Source organism: Pocillopora damicornis, chromosome 9 (assembly GCF_964200805.1).
Source record: "Pocillopora damicornis chromosome 9, jaPocDami1.2, whole genome shotgun sequence".
NCBI lineage: Eukaryota > Metazoa > Cnidaria > Anthozoa > Scleractinia > Pocilloporidae > Pocillopora > Pocillopora damicornis.
In genome coordinates this window covers 12,484,640-12,502,086 of record NC_142678.1, presented here as the reverse complement: position 1 = coordinate 12,502,086, position 17,447 = coordinate 12,484,640, and the positions used below count along the sequence as shown (strand labels likewise).

Below are 17,447 nucleotides of genomic sequence, written 5' to 3'. Positions count from 1 at the left end.
TAGAGGAGTAAAAAAACGAAATATCTAACTCAGAATTTATGTTGCAGGTTGATTGTGAACGATTTACGTGGGGAAAATTAAAGGATCCTTTTTGCGATCTCTTGTCACCAGTGGATCAACATGTAAATTAAAACTGATGCTAATCTTGGGATACAGTCTTAAATCGTTGAGCCCAAACATTTGGCGATCCTTCTTGTCCAATGAGATGGTGGCATGTCACTTATATTGTTTCGTCATAGCGACCGGTTGCTGAAGTCTTGTTGAAGGCAATAGCTTTACCGAATGAATGCTCTCATAAACGCAAACTGATTTCTGGGAACCGAATTAGATTTTGAAGCACAATCGAACCAGGACAGATCTAATACAACTCTGAAGCAAGCATACTTTATTTTGTCTTAGCTTCTACTTTCTATGATGAAATAAATGAATAAAATAAATAGCAAGGATCGATTTATTACAGTGCATCTATGAGTTTTAAATACGATCTAACGGCGAGAAAAACAAGAATGACAGTTCATGCTTGATCTTAAGCGCTTTTCGATCGATCATCCTAAACCAAAGTACGTCCTATCAGAAGAAAGGAAAACACCTTAAAGAGCCAATTAAATATCACAAACTTAGTAAAGCAAAACCAAAGCAATGTTTCGACAGTGAATTGAGAATTTCTCTGTATACTCACTGACAGACTTTAAACCGATGACCTTAAATCCCTTACATTTACGTTTTCATTATTCGATAGTCTTATTGTACCGAGTATACTACCTCCTTGCGAAAAATCTAGTATCTAATTGCAACAACATTAAATAGCGTGGCGCTCCTTGTGGTGAACTTGAAACGCAAATACAGTGGTACTTTTTGGTAGAGCAGGATCTTCAATATTATAATGTGGTACTTGTTCTTCCTTGATAAGCGTCCACAGGCCCTTATCTTCTAGCCCTTTCATGCTCGGTCGGAAGTCAGGAATTTCCTTGGTGCGAACGTTGAAATAGATAACGCCTCCTTTATAAAACAAATAAAATTTAATTGGAAAAATAAAGACACAGGCAGTAAACATCGGTTTTTGTTGTTGTTGTTTTTGTTGTATAAATCCAAGCAGGAATAACTCGGTCCGCAAGTTACAGTGCAAAACTCAAACTCGGTTTAGTAAGAGGTACCGAAAAAAACAGCCAATCCTAAGGGCTGGAGGTCCTGACAGTTCTCGGTTGACCTCCATTGAGACTCTCTTAGTAGAAAAACTTGATTTGCACAGTCAGCATGGCTTAGAGAGGAACTAAAAGGAAAGGAAAGCACCACACTTACCATCGCTAATTACTCTCATCATCTCATAAAAGGCCGGTGGTTTGATATGTCCGTAAGCCGCTGTAACCACTCCAGATGAAATTATGGCATTGTAATCACCATCCTCAATGCCAGGGGTTCGCGCCTCCGTTAGATGGGCACATATAAATTTAGTGTAGACGCCCTTCTCCCTAGATACATCCAACATTTTCTGAGTGACATCTAGGGCGTCTACGTTTGTGTAGCCCCTCTTGTTCAGCTCCACTCCCAGAAGTCCAGTCCCGGATCCCATGTCCATTATTCTGACTTGGCATTTTGGTTTGCTTGGCATGGCTATCTTAATTGCTTCGTCGAAAACTCTAACCATTGGTTCATGTTTGACGCAACCCGCGGACATAAGATCCTGAAATGGAAAACATAACAAGTATAAAGTCTTGGTGGCACTAGAGAAGAATCAGAACCCTCGAAGAGCCGCAAGCAACTTCGGAGTGCGGCGCATAAGGCTGTTGTTGTTTTAGCTTTAGTTTTATTTTCCTTTTGGAATTAATACTTCAGTCTACAATTTTATCACCTATAAACTGTCAGTGCGTTCCTCGTACGTTATTAAATGTAAGATCTTCAAAAAAAGAAACAAACAAACGAACAAATAAACAAACCAATAAGAAAATAGAAAAAAACCGACGTTTTCCCCCACGGCGTCCTCTCTTTAGTGCCAGAGGCAATTTATATTCGGCGGTAGAGGTGCGGAGAGGGTAGAATTTCTTTCCTACGAACTGAGCTCGAGAGGAGGTCCTCATTATCAACGCAGCAGGTCGCGCGTTTTTCCCTCGCGGGAAGAGTTGAGACGAGTCCAGGAGAGGTTTAAGGGGCGGTCTGGTACTAATAATACCGGCCCTATAGATCCCTAGCAGACCTTACTCTCTCGCTGGCTCGTGTGATCAAGGCTTCATTATTTCCCACGGTTGAAAAAGCGCTTGTGCCGAAGCAGCTTAGGCTTTCACTGGCGCCACGACACTAGAGGCAAAAGCCATGCGTTTGGAGCCTGCGACCCTACGAGCAATGTGAGTGCGCGAGGTTTCTGAAAAGATAATGAGACTTCTCATAGACCTGTTCGTGGCGCTGTTTGCTACTGAGAGCCCGCTTTCACGCTGATGAAGTAAAAGAATCTACCGCTCACAGCAATCTTTTGCGACCGCATCTAGATACCTACCCTGTCATAAGCGTCAGCCCACTTATCATAACATTCTTCAATTTCTTCCTTCGTTGATGATGCATGTAAAGTGTGTAGTCCGCCAGTGAAGTACTTCTCGTATCCTCCTCTTGCTTCTCCTGGAGTTGTCATGATAATAACTAAGGACAGGTGATCTGCAATTACCATGTAAATTAGGTGTAAGCATGGGCCATAAAAAGAAACGAAGACCATACGTAAAGAATTTAACTTTACTTTAAAATATAGACAAGGGTGAGGACTCCGATGAGATAAAAATTAAGCAGAGAAATTATCCTCGCAAGTGGACTGCAATTTGTTTGTTTAGAAGGAGATTGTACCGAGTCATAGTTTTAACTGGGACACACACTTCAACTAGCCTTCCCAAAGAATGTTTTAAACAATTTTTTCCTTTATCCGCCCATATTCTACACACTTACAAACACACCCACACCACAGCATTTCAAACTAGAGAGCCAATGGAAACAAGGAAAGCGCTCACCGGCGAAATGTTGTTCCTTGGGGGTCTCAACGGGGTTTACCGTTATTCGTTAGTCGTTAAAAAGTTAGGCTTAAAAATTTTTTTGAGGCAACCGTAACGGAAAGAAATTAATTGTTATTCATAAAATGGCCAAAATTTTAACCGTATCCATAAAAGTCATCACTGCGAAAAAAACCTCGGAGAAATGACCGCTGAAAGAGTGTTACTGGCTCGCAGGTCAGGCCGCTTCACCATGCTCGCTCTTTTGTTTTTATAAAGATATGGATATAATAAGGAAGTGCATTGTTCAGATACCTGCCTTCATTTATAGTATCTTTATCAATTTTTATGAATAGTTTCATCTTTCTTCCCAAATTCCGATGCTTAGAAAAATTGGATTCACCTTTGTACGAATTCTAAGTTGATAATAGAGAGCGCTCAGTGCGCTTTTTCTGGCTTTTATCAGTGATATAACGCTTGAAGTTTAAACCCCATACCATAAATATAGGCAAAATAAGATAATCACGAAAATCAGCTCCGGCAACTTTAGGGCTTTTAGTTACCCTGGCAACTCGGAAAGCTTGGAAAACTCGCAATTAAAACATAGGATTACCCAAGTTGCTGCCTTGGAGCTGTTTTGATACCTCCTTTAAAATCCACTTTGTGTTTCCTAAAATTTCTGTTTCCTCAAATTTCATAAACGGTAAATGTCAAAGCTGTTCTGGTAAAAGGGAATATAACCCCGTCGAAGCATTGAAAATATAATGACATGAGTTTGACAGGTGACTTCAGCTGAATGTAAATATCATACGCGACAAGCACAGACTGAACGGACTAGTTTAAAAGAATTACTGTAACTTTCTTGAATAAGGACAGCTGCGCCGGTGAAATTTTAGGGTTTTAAAGAAAACATGAAAAATTTTCTTTGAAGAATTCCGTTGAGCCAGAGATAGAATGGAAAGAAGTTTCATGGCGCCACGTGTGCGCGAACAGCACCGAAAGAATTTCAACTTCTGCAAAAGGCTTTCAACTACAGCTTTAGAGTGAAAATAATTGCCTTTTTGAGCTTTAGAGATGTTTTTACGTTTACTTGTCGAAGATAAGAACAGCAAAAACAAAAAGCCGGTGGAACTAAAGCTAAACTTTTCCGTTGTTTTTGCTTATCGCCAGGTGGTTCAAAATCTATCTATAAAATTATATTAAGCTGAAAGAAAAAGTGACTCAATTTTCAGAATATACCGATTTCACAACACGAACTTCCAGCAAATAGAAGTTCTTTCAAATAATGTGAATCTCATTAAAAGTTTCATATGTATCCGGAGCCAGAAACTTCAAGCCTAGATCTTTATTGATCTCGGGGTTTCTTTCAGTAAGCACTGAAATTGAAAAGTTACCACACTTCGGCTCTTTTCCAAGGATAAATCTAAGCTTATTCGCTTGACATATTTGAAATCTACTTCAGTGACCATAAATCAACACAATTCGACTGAAATAAGCTAACTTTTCTCTCAAGGCGCTCGCCAAACCCTGGTTATTTTGCCAGCGAGCACCTACTTACGTTAAGAAGTCATTGCAAACTCAATTATTCGCAAATCCAAGCAATTACCTACCCACAAGACTCCCGTGGACACGAGCAACAGCTTCAAAAAGTATAGCACTTCTCCGAAAAAAGTAGAGTATACTGAATCTGGAGAAGCTGGGCCGGGAATCTGCAAGTGTGTGATCGTTATGTTTGATTCGTATAGATACATAAGGAACCCAACTCAGTTCTTTGAAACCGAAGATCAAGCCAATCGCCGGCTAGGAAAATGACAGAATGACAATAACGCTGGCGACGGACATGTCTTTGCTAGTTCAGGTGATCAGATGATCTAAAAGGGCCTAAGGCCTAGGGCCTAGAGCTATGATCCGCACTCGCAAAAAACCTATTTGACAGAGCCAGGGGCCTGCCCTCACAGAGCACTGAATTTTCTTCTTTTCTTAGAAACGAAATGTAGCGACTGAGCTCTTTCGGAAATTCGCCCGCACAAAATTCTTTTGTATCACACGTTGTTTTAATGAACTCCCTAGGATACGTTTCACAGTTATGTTGGCTTGGTGTTGCATTGAGATCAATAACAGCGACTACGGGAAGGTAATACTTGAAAGTCTATGAATTGCCCTTTATTTTAACTATACTCCGCAAGGAACTATTCTGGGCATGCATTCAGTCTGACATAAACATGTGTTAAGAATTCGTTTCCTTTCAAAACCTGTTTCGAGCAAACTCCGAAGCATTTGTTGTAAGCAAAAGTTCAGAAACTAGTTTGTAATCTCTTGTTTTCACACTATATTTTGAATATAACGCAGTAAAATGGTTTGGAAAATGTGTGTTTACCTCAATAATACTGTACTAATTTGCGACTACATTAACCAGAGCCACGTAAGACCGTGAATCAATCAGTTTACATAAAATGACTGATAAACTCCAACTGAGTTCAATAAGCGCTTAGGCTCAAAGCCACCAAAGACGACAAAGAATTTCAATAAAACCGTCGCTCGTATTTGGTGACTTGAGCCTAGGCACTGATTGAACTCAGTTGGAACCCATCAGTCATGTTCTATAATCTAATTGATTTTCTATATTGCTAATAAAAAAAGCCGTAGTTAATTTTGCAATAGAAAAGGTTGCCATGACAATCTATATGATAGTTTTCTGTGTTCTAGGTTTTAGTTTATATCCTAAAAATTAGATACGCCTGTAACAAATGTAATTTAAATTAATCTTTTTCATTTACTTTATTTAACGATGCTGAGGAGAGTTATGATCAGAACGGCTTAACAGACTATTTTGAAAGGATTCACACGAATTGTGTTCTTGCAGTACAGGATGAAGATATATAAATACACAGCCAAAGGACGTAACGCAAAACTCAAAATAAAGGTGCTTTTTGATTTACTGTTGTAAAACCAAAACCAAAGAAATCACTGCAACTATTAATTAAAGAAAAAATTTCATGAGGAGACTATCAGAAATCAAACTATAAGCAAAAAAGTCTTAGAAGAGCAAGAAAACCCGGTCCAAGAAGAAGCTATTTTGTATTTTTCTTGAAGAATATAAATCTAGAACAAAGAAAATTATCATAGAGCTTACCATGACAACCTTTTCTTTTTTCAACCTTTTTCCTTTTGCAAATTAAATGCGGGTTTTTTAGCAATAAGTTTATTGAAAAGTATGATTTCAGTAATATTAGGGGCCAACGCATAGAAGAAAGTAATAATTTATATTAGAGGCCAACACATTGAGAGAAAGGAAACAACAGGCTGAAGGAAAACTGAGAAAACTATCACATAGATTGCCACGGTAACCTTTTCTATTGCAAAATTGAATACGGCTTTTTTAATTATGGTTTTATGTAAAAACATAATTTTGGGGCCAACACAAAGAGGAAAGATAAAGACGGGCTGTAAAATGATTAGAGTCGAAAATTAATACTATGTTGTTCAAGGCGAGCAAAGGTCAACTCAGGTATTTTTCTCGGCACCTCTGACAGCCGAAAAGAGACTAATAAGTATTATTTTTTTTGAGGAAGAAGGCCTTAGAATTCATCCAGAAGCTTTACCAAAGGGTAGAAAAAGGTATCTACGAGACGTGTGAAGGCCAGAATTAATTGATATGTGACGTGTGAATTTTAAAGAAAAGCGAGCGTGATTCCATGATCGAGTAGATGAACCAGCGTGAAGCGTAATTTGCCTCTTGAAATAAATTTGACCCATTAATTTTTCTCTCACTATAGGAAAACCTCAATATTTCCCTTTCAACCTTTCAAACAAGAAGAGAGATTTTATGATTTCCCTTTCATATTCGTGACGCTTGAAGTTTTCGAAAATTTATGCGTGAAACAGGATAAGGATCTCTGCTTTGTTCCCCTCTTCAACCAGCTCAGTACAATTAACTAGAGTTTTCATTGTCAACATAAATTAACACAACATTAGAGCAACCAGACCAGTTTTCATTGGAGAACCCTTGAAGGATATTAGCTAAAACCTCGAACAAATAAAATTAGCGTGGAACTAATGGAGCTGTTCAATGTTATCCTGATAACCTTTTATGTCGCAAAATTAAACACTTTTTTTGTTTTCCCAGCGATAACAAGATTCCGTAAAATTATGAACAGGTGTGAGACTTCCTTTGCCTCCTGGAATAAATGCGACTTGTGAGTTTTTCTTTCCTAATGTGAAAACTTCAATATTTCCCCGGAACGTTGAGATTTGAAGTTTTCCCTTTCATAAACGTAACGGGATCAGTAAATAGGATCAGTACCCCCCCCCCCCCTCCTCGCTTAATGCAAGCAAAGGACAACGCGTCCTGCAAACAAAATGTTAAGGCCCTGTACATGGCGATGCAATCGGATTGAGAGATAAAAAAAAAAACCCATTCTGTGGTAGTAGACTCATCTCATCAACTGTAGTAGAGAACCATCATTTGATAAATTGAATTCTTGAGAAAAGTTTTAAAACTGATTAAAGATTAAATAAATAGGAACGACCATGGTAAAAGATAGCGAACATTAGCAAGGTTTTTCAGACAAGAATTTGCAGGGACAAAGAAAATTTTTTTTCCAGATGGGTAAATCAAGAAAAGTGAGGTAGTTACCTTAAAACTTTGGAACTAAAAAATATATCTTTATCCAAATGCAATTTACTGGCTATCGATTAGAGAAATTAGAACAACTTAATATAGGTCAGATAAAAATTTCTATTAAATTTGACTTTTACCTCAATATACACTCAAGGATTTTCTGGTCCGCACCTCCTGAGGATCAGCGAATATAAGATTGAACAAAGCTGTTGGGTAAGCCTTTCATAAGAATAGTTATGAATTATGCAAGTCATGTCTTTTTGTTTAGTAGACTTTAGTAGCCATACATGGCGGACAAATAAAGCAGGCGAAAATTTATAATTTATGACAATTACCCACAGACCTAAGATTGCATTTCGATACTTCTTTTCTCGTAGTCAGGAGGAAAGAATACCTCTTCACTCTTAGCCAGCAAGAAATACTTTGTCGGGGCGAAGGAAATGGGAGTCTGGAAAGGTAACAAAGAATTTCATCGATCTTCCCACCGAAAATTCTGTTTTAACAACATAGAGAATTGAATTCACGAACTAGCAAAAAGGAATTTATTTACCGAACTGAGCAAACGATTTTCATTCAAGTTTGGCAAATTTTTGGTACTTAACCGACAGACGTCAAAGCTGTGTCAATACTGTTAACTTGTGCATACAAAAAGAGTTCTTCATTAGGAAAAAGTCAAAGTCTTATTGGCTAATTCTTTTCTTTTCACCCCAGGTTATCAAACACGACTCAGCAAGGCTGGTAATGTGGATTTTTGGTTTTTGGGCAAACATCTCTTTATGCAACATGAATTATTGATCGAGGTGAAGTTTCCTAATTTGAGTAACTCATACGGACGTAAGAACGACAACACTCATATATCGTTTATATGAGTGTAGCAGAGAAGCGGGGTCCTGATTCCGTTTCATTTTCCAAAAATTCACGCGCAGCAGCATTTAAGGCACCACTAATTTAGGATGGGAACATTCAAATCGCAAAATTTTGAAGCTTTCATGAAATGAAAGAAAAAAGCCTTTTTTCTTTCGGGTCACGCATATTTCAGGAGGTAAATTACTCTTCACTCAGGCTCAGAAATTTACTCATCACGCTAGAAAATTCAGTCGTCCCATATAAATTTTTGGCCTCAATCACGTCTCATGTATAGACCCTTTTTCACCCCTGCTCTTACATAGCGCAGCAAACTTATCAAATGATAATGATATCACCAACTGAAACAAAACGAAACAATCGAGAGCTAAAAAGATCATTTTGGCCGGTGAAACGGCCTTCTGCGAATTATGTACCAAGAACGCTTTGAAAATTCTCACCATAAAACCTAATTTCATTTTCAAAACAAGCAAACAAAATATTATGGCAATATTCCTGCACAGCCTTGTTCTTTAATATAGAAATACACCCAATCCCCCTTAAAGCAAGCTAAAACTATTTAACCGTGTCTTTGAGGTATTAGTTACACTTAAAACTGTGAAACTGGGACTATTTTTGCATCGTTTTTTTAGTATACAATGCTTACTTCAAAATCTCGATATAAAGTTAATAAGAGCTTACTTGATTTCTGATTTTTACACCCTTAAGTTGCCTTGATTGTCAAAAATAGTGTTGTCCACACTCTATAAAGCTATAAAACCATATCCATATCTCCTAAGAACCAAATGTTCCTCTCCTCCTTAGCCTTTTAAAATATAGCACACTCAACAAATTTCACAATGAGGATTCGTCCTTTAATTTCTGAAAAATCGTCTCGATTTAGGGATTTTGACAAGAATGTCCTCAAAATTTTTGTAACCTCCGTTACCTGAGGAACCGACTTAGTCTAAATAATCTAATTTAACTAAGGCACTGGTGTCTATTACTACAGCTATTTTATCTTACTTCTTAAGGGAATCGATTAACCCATATGAATCGTGGATTGGTGGTTATGGAAATTTGTGCCGTACTCTAGATATGGAGGAAGTGGTAGGTTATGGATAAGAGCTTGACCTCCGTTACCTCAATTTCTCAGTAATAAAAATGCAGCAGCACTATCAGGTGTTAATATTTTAAAGATGTCCTCGAAACACGGTCTAACAGAAAAAATCATTACATTTCAACTCATTTACGAGGAAATATTGAACATAAATTATCCGGGTAGTAACCTCCGTTACTGAGTGTTACCGTAACTTCCTTTACCATGTGTTTACCAAGTACTGCAATTTTTAGTTAAAAACTAACTGGGAATACAGAGATGTATAGTTTCTTAGTCACGCAACTATGCGTAGGTTATTTGATACTTCTAAGCATTGCGAAATGTCTCTTGCTGTGATATCTGATACACGAAGCATGTGTGCTCACGATTTTCAACTTAATAAGGCGAACTTAAAAAGGCGAAATAACCACTTTACACGGATTAAGTTACCTTCGCAGGAACGAAGATTTGAGAGAAAGAGCACTTTTAAAACTTTAAATATACATATAGCCTTTGTTTTGAATTAAAGTCGCATGAATCTTCTAAGTAACGAAATTAGTAACGGAGGTTTCAGAAAGAGTATAAGTGACGGATGTTATTGTAATCTCCTGAAGCGGAAGTAAGGTGCTCCATGCACAAAGCTAATCGGGGTGTCTTTTGAGACAGAAAACTACAGGAGACAAACATGAAATTACAGCGAAAAATATGGTCATTGCAGAAGAAGTTGTACAGGAAATCGAAGGGACAACAGAAGCAATTGGAAATAGCTACTGAACCAGAGAAGTCTCCTCGAAGCAAATGCAACTCATATTTGAGGAAGGCTGGATTTAGTCCGCGCAATGTGCTACGTCAAATCCGAAAGCAACTGGTGTTATTTCATGCGATATCAGCAGAAGTGGGACAAGCAGTCCAAGACGGGGATTTGCAGAGAAGCAACACCCGACGCGGTCTTACAGACAGCGTAATATCTGGGAATATCATCAAAAAATACCAGTGCTTGCGAACCCTTAACAGAATGACGGGAATCGGCAGAGAAATTGTTAGCAAGAGCTAATACGAAGTTTTCCCATCCGAAAAAGAAACGACCTCCTGAAAAGTCACAAGAGATCACAGAAAAATCACTGCCTTCTTGGAAAGAAGCGACAACTCTCGCATGATGCCAGAGAAGGCTGACTTTGTGACGTTCAATGGCACAAAGGTTCAGAGGAGGTATCTGAACGACTACGTGTATAGTTTACATGCAAAGTTCAGCAGAATACCCCGACATTAAAATCGGCAAAATTCGGCAAAACCGCATTTTGTGAGGGGAGGCCAAAATACATTATCTTAACGTCATTCAGCTTCCACTGCATATGCCTCTGTCAACACCACCAGAACTTGTCCCTCAAGCTTCGAGCTATAAAATCACTTGGGGTCAAGGTGAGCGTGAACCCGGACAAGTTCATCGAAGATTGTAAAGACGAGGCAGCAGTCAAAGAATTGATCGACCAACTACCCATTGCTGTTCAGTTCAGACAATGGAAGAGGGTATAAGTAGATGGAAAGAAGAAGATGAAGATCTTGACTTTCCATATGGAGAAAAATCAATTTCGAGGTACATTCCAAGAGGAAATAAGTAAGTTCAGAGGGCATGCTAGGGAGGCGAGAGAGCATGCGCAGTACGAGCAGCTGAAGTAACTCAAGGAAAATCTGACAGCGAATAAGGCAATCGTTCAAATGGACTTCGCCAAAAATTACACCTGCCAATCCGTATAGGAGGTACAGTTAGCATACTGGAATGCCTCAATGGTAACCCTCTATCCGGCTGTGGCTTAGTACCGGTCAGAAGACAAGTAGATCAGCAACAAGATTATGGTATTTGTGTCTGACAAAATGGGGCATAATTCTTCCACGGTCTTTGCTTTCCTGAAAGAGCTCATGCCACAATTAAAAACCATCCTGCCCAACATCAAGCATGTCAACTTCTACACTGATAGCCCAACTTCACATTATAGGAACAAAACCATTTTCTACCTGCTAAGTCACGACAAAAATCTGTTCGATGTCAGTGTATCCTAGAATTACTTTAAAGTGGCCATAGCAAAAGGTTCTTGTGAGGGGGTTGGAGGTTCCGTAAAGCACATGGCTGATGAAGCTGTCAGGTAGCAAAAGCTCACAATTCAAGATACAGTTGACTTCCTTTCCTGGACGCAGCACCATCAGTCAGCAAGCTCGGTCTCCTTTACCTTGCGTCAAAGGGAGCCTGCCTCAAGGCGCAATCGTGAATTGATCGCTTTAGGGAAATCACAACTTTTACGGGGACAATGACCGTCCATGCAGTGGCAGCCTTCCCCGATTAAGATCATCGCAAGAAGCACCTCATGCTCTTGCGAGCAGTGTGTCACAGATGAGAAATACAACCAAGAGTCTCCATGTGGTTGGAGAGTGCACCTCCTAAAGGAGTTTACTGATACAGCAGTAACACCTGTTGCCAGAGACTGGGTTGAGAGGAAGTGGTATTTGGGCAAAGTTCTGGAGCACTTATAAACTTCATGGAGTCACTGAGGAAATAAGCTGGACTCTTAAAGTAGCCAACTCCAGAAGATGAGGTTTGGATAGATCTGGAGTCTATCCTGGCAATAACAGAGCCCCCTGTCCCCTCCAGTAAAACAAAAAGGTAATTCAAGGTGCACGATGACACTGTTGCCATGATCGAGGGACTTTTTACTCAACATCGTGCCAAAAAAAGAGGCTAACTAAAATAGAATTCGAACCCTTAGTCAGTAACTTCCGTTACCATTTCTGTTATCTGGTTAATAGAGATTTTAAGTGTTAATTGAACATTTAAGTATGATTTTCTGCATGTTTCATCATTCGCTTTCGTAATCGCTCTAACTAAGGACTGAAATTTTCGGAACAGTGCGAAATTGAGAAAAACTGCGTGTTGACAAAAGCAACAAACATTCCATTTAGATATTATACAAATGGATGGAGCTGTAATTAAATGATAACTGGGCTTTTATAATTCAGTTAGCTTTCGTTTAACAGCATTGGTATATAACCACGTGTAGAAGAAAGCTACGTAAACTAAGTATTGAAAACAGCCCTAAAATGGTTTGTTAGATTTTCTAGTTAATTCCAATAACCTTTCGTTACCTAAACTGTTACAGATAAAAAAGGGTTTTCATTAAAATTAATCAAATTCGAAGATGTAAAGTGTGATTGAAATGAATTACTACGAAGCAACAGATATTATCTGCACAAAAATACTACTTGCAACTTATCCGTAGAAAAATTTAAAGTTTGGATTTTTTGAACTAGTTTGGATTTGTTTGTTCCAATAAGCAATTTCAAAGTGTTCCTCAACTTTCCTTCAGCCGTCTTTGTAACACCACGCAAGTGACGCATGATTGATTAGTTATTCTCAACATAAAAAAAAAAATTCAAGTTCAAGGGTCGGTTTCGTGTTCACCAGACTTTCGCTGGGCTCGTGTTTTCAGAAATTAAAAGGAGACAAAAATTCATAGACTAGAAACAAAGAGTCGTTTTTCCTTCTACAGTACCAATACAAAGTAAGGAAATTCATAAAGGCGTCAGAACCGAACTGTTCACAGGTGAACTTTCCACATGCCCAAGTCAAGCTTACAAATATTTGCAAATTGATGGCGTCCTATGAGGGAGTTTTCATGGCAACCTTCCTTCTTTGCAACAATCATGGGCTTCTGATATCGTTTAAGTTGCAATATACGCTTTTTTTCAAATGTAACATCAATGATGTTGAGTAAAATTTAAAATTATCTATATGATCGGGGTTCTTCGAAGTAGCATGTTATCCGAAGAACTTTCGCTGCAATGGAAATGCTTAAATTCAATGATTTTTTCCTTCAGTAACGACGAATATTCACTTATACTTCTTAGCGAAATTATTGACAAATCAGAAAGCTCTTGGCGCGGTCAGGCGTGTTAATCCGATACCGACTGAAAATTGCAAACTTGCTCTCGGTCCAAATATGAAAGCGGAAGTGTAAGCTCGAAAAATGCTACTGGTGAAACACATGTAAATATGTTCTTCTTCGTTCCATTAAGTACATGAGGGGAAAGCAATGTTTCATATTGAACACAGACCACGTACGGCTATAGGTATACCTCCTCATTAGCAACAATCAACCAGCGAATCGCAATGTATCGCGAAGTTGCAATTTGTGTTCTATATTTCGTCGTTTGACATGAGACTTTAGTACCGTGTGTGGTCACTCACGATTTAAAACAATACAAAATAAGAAGAAAAGCTAATGTTAGAAACGCTGGTGCTTGGAATCTGAGATAAAAAGGAACTGGGTCAGCAAAAGGAAGATAGTTCGGCTGCCACGTCATTAGTCATATCGCCCATGCTTTAGATAAAGGATCGCGCAACTCGCGATGACTTCAAGAAACTTTAAAAAATAAGCTTAACCAGGGTTACTCACCGTCTGAAGGACAATAAGGCTTCTGCAAAAATATCTTCGCAAATATCTTTCCGCGGAAACTCCCCTTTAGTGCACGCTCCAAGTGAACTTGTGAGACTAACACGCTGTGGAAAACTCCTTCCCTACTGGCCGTCACCTCGCATTTACGTCACGAGGCTGCCTAGAGCTTGTTAAAATACGTAAAAAAAAGATAATGACACTTGCTCAAAACCGCATGCTTACCAGACTTCTCGAGTGAGCGAGCTTGCAACGGTTGTTTGACAAAAACTGATATTTCAGTCAAACAGGGGGATTATTTCTGTAAGGGTTTTGTAATTCTTATAAACATTTGCGTGTTATTTTACTTCCCTTTAATCAATAAAAGGATTAAATATCTAGACCTTAATTAATTTATTTGTGAGCGTCAATTTTCACTCCATTCACGAGTTTAGCTCTGTTTGTTGACGTGAAATTTCTTCCATGACGCCTGTTTATTCTTTTATACAAACAGGCCTTTAGGACTCAGTCAAGGGTGACCATGAACGTCCAATAGAGATGACCTTTTGCTACAGATTTTCGATTGTAATCTAAACAAGTTCTCGCGCGGAACAAAATTAGAAAACAAAAGTTAATTCGCATGTGGGTTGTCAGAGTCCTATAAAGATGAGGTGTGGTCTTGTGAGAAGTCTCTCAATAAAGGTTTAAAATGGAAAATGCTCCATACTGAAATTCTGACGGTAGAAATAGTACCCACTAAATCCTTTGAAAACGTGCGACTTGAAAGCGTGACACCTGATTTTCATGGCGCGACTTGCGACCTAAATTTAGTTTCACAGTTCTGTTTAGTCTCACTCTTCCACGTACCAATTCGTGAGCGCTTTCTTCGTCACTCACACCATCTATCCATAGAACTGCTGTATCGATTTCAGACTCATTCTGGAGCTTCCAATTTCGCTTCCTTGGTGCGTCGTTCAAGATGAATGACACCTTTTAGTTGAATATGCGCAGACCACGTTCCGATGAAAACAAAAGGTGTTGATCGATCAAATAAACTTATTAGGAAAACGTCACGGCGTGAAAGAATATATATCTGTTAAAATTACGGCTTCTTCTCTGCGTAGAAGACACAGGAGACGTCACTAATTTATCGCTTTTCTCGTCCTTTTTTCTTTTTCTCTATATTGTTTTACTTCAACTGTGACTTCTACACCAAGTAAGAGCAAAATCTACTTCATTGTTAGCCGGGGTCACCGCAGATATGAAAATTGTTACCGCCTGTCAGCATTCTCTAAATTTTCAGAAATTACTATTACAGAAGCTACCATAACAACATTTACAGCTACGTCACGAGACTGTCACAAGACTGTCACGAGACTGTCACGAGACTGTCACGAGACTGTTAGAGAATTAATGGCTGCTTGACAAGACCTTAATATTTAGTCAAACAAAGGATTTATTTTTGTAAAGTTTTTAATTTCTGTTGGCTTTCGCCTGATATTTTAACTCTTTGAAAATGATTAAACTGATCTTGGCCTTAATTAATATATTTTAGAGCCTTTCTTTTTACTTTATTAACACGATGTTGGCATAGGTAAGAAATGGACTGGACCACTGGACCCTTGGACCCTTGGACTGTTTTTGGACTATTTTTTGGACTGTTTTTTGGACTATTTTTTTGACCAATTTTGGCCCCTTTTTGAAGCAGTTTTTGGACCAATATTTAGTACTGGAGCAAGTAGACTTAAAATACTTACGCATAAGTCAAAAGTGGAGGATCGAAAACGGGAATTGGTGATGTTTGCGTTTCTAGTTTAACTAGATGCATAGCTACGTGAACTCGGGCTTTCAATATCGCTCATCTGGAGTTATCTCTAGGGGACTGCCGTATTGCCATTGTTACTGTCGTCACGCAATTTCGTCATTGCCGGTCATGAATAAGTCTACTTGTGTTTATTTTTGTCTGATGGAGTGTAATGAATGTTAATTATGGTACTAGAAAACAATCAAAATAATATATTACCATATAGGAGTAGGCTCCTACAGATGTCAAAGGTTGAAATTCAAGGACTTTTTAATGCCCACATTATCTTTACAATAGATAGCGACTGCAGTACATCCTACTGTCAATACAAAATTGTTGAAATTTTCAGATATAGGTGATTGAAAGGCTCTATCTAAGGAGGTACAGTACTGATATCCTTCTACTGTAGCTTCTTGATGAATAGTACCAGTGTAGCTTTCACTGTATTGAAGTTCATAGTCAGTCTCTAACATATTAAAAAGTGTGGGTAATTCTGTCTGCATTAAAATGATTGTTTGGTTAACTGAGACAAACTTGAATACAACTGATTTCCAATATTCATTATTGAAACGAGATCGTTAGCAGAATTGATTCCTTGTTTGTTATTGTAAATCAAAGAGCATAAACTCATTGTAACACATTGTTGTCCTGAATTCTGTCCAAATACCAATTCATTAGCTTTGCTATATGGTGCCATTATTGTTTTGCTAGGGTCAATGTACATTGGAGCAGGACCAGGGTTTTTCCCTATAACTGAAATCAGTTGAAATTTACAATAGTTTGATGCATGTGTCTGACTCTTATAAAGACACATCGGTCTATTACAAGAAAACATTGATAAATACCTCCTTGCTCTATACAATTTAATTATCCTTTGATATACCCTTACGGAACAATTCAACAAATACTTCTTATCACGTTTTGTAACTTTATTTAATCTTACCCTCTTCGTATTAAGCTTATAATCATTCTTTGTAACTCTTCTAACCTTCAAATAACGACGTAGCCAAGAGGACTTCGGTATGCTTGGAAGAATACGCTCATAAACAAATTCCTTCAGTTTTCTGCCCTTTCTTCTGAGACGTTTCAGAGTAGCTTCTGGTATTCTACTAGGTTCTCGATCACGTCTAAATACACGGTTGTGTTTACATGTAAACATAATATGAGATAACTCGTTTGATATAGCAGGTTTCGCTTGATATTTCTCAATAAAAGGTTCACTCGTAAAGGATCGCTCGTAAATTGATCTCTCGTAAAGTTCGCGGACCGACCCGTTCCCAAAACGCTCCACAAGTTTTAGTGTGGGTCTATCGCGAACGGTGTGTGACTTTGTATGTATATTGGGCGTAATAGCCATCGAATTTCTTTCACGTACATCAAGCAAGAAATTGTCCACGAAGGCAGCCATTTCTTTAAACCATGCGCTCTAAGGTTCATTCTACGCATGCGCCTACACTTCACGCATGCGCTGTAGTGGAGCTGTGTTTTGTGACTGAACGCAAAAAAAAAAAAAAAAAACGAAGCCGAATTTATACCTCGGGTGTTTCCTTCGGAAAGCCCGAGTGAAAAGACAGGCACATGACGTCTTCTTTCTCTGGTAGAGCTTCTATCCGGCAAAAGTCTCCTTGAGCGACGCTTTACGAAATCCAAATTCGAAAGTCGGAGGGTGGACCTAAATGAGGAATCTGAAATT

At 38.5% G+C, this 17,447-nt stretch overlaps 1 protein-coding gene and 1 pseudogene across 3 annotated transcripts; one reads left to right on the top strand and one right to left on the bottom strand.

Moving 5' to 3' along the window:
* Positions 1-368: 368 nt before the first annotated feature.
* On the bottom strand, positions 369-17,267 carry LOC149040163 (methyltransferase-like protein 27). Of its 3 annotated transcripts, XM_089182970.1 has the most exons (5): positions 13,975-17,267; positions 7,725-7,761; positions 2,489-2,643; positions 1,300-1,681; positions 369-999 (listed from the first exon to the last, which is right to left on the bottom strand). In XM_089182970.1, the coding sequence occupies exons 3-5, from the start codon at positions 2,618-2,620 to the stop codon at positions 800-802; spliced, it is 714 nt and encodes a 237-aa protein (XP_089039096.1). In that variant the 5' UTR covers positions 2,621-2,643; positions 7,725-7,761; positions 13,975-17,267; the 3' UTR covers positions 369-799. The 3 variants fall into 3 exon arrangements, with proteins under 3 accessions (XP_089039096.1, XP_089039098.1, XP_089039097.1); XM_089182972.1 differs by lacking the exon at positions 7,725-7,761; XM_089182971.1 differs by lacking the exons at positions 7,725-7,761; positions 13,975-17,267 and adding an exon at positions 4,577-5,118.
* On the top strand, positions 10,215-13,084 carry LOC149040164 (uncharacterized; annotated as a pseudogene).
* Positions 17,268-17,447: the final 180 nt, after the last annotated feature.

What these genes read in the sequence shown, in the direction of transcription:
- LOC149040163 (XM_089182970.1), bottom strand. Translation starts at nt 2,620, where the DNA reads ATGACAACTCCAGGAGAAGCAAGAGGAGGATACGAGAAGTACTTCACT. An exon ending in GGGCTGACGCTTATGACAGG is followed by an intron (nt 1,682 to 2,488) that starts GTAGGTATCTAG and finishes TTTCCATTTCAG; the next exon opens with GATCTTATGTCCGCGGGTTG. An exon ending in GATGAGAGTAATTAGCGATG is followed by an intron (nt 1,000 to 1,299) that starts GTAAGTGTGGTG and finishes TGTTTTATAAAG; the next exon opens with GAGGCGTTATCTATTTCAAC.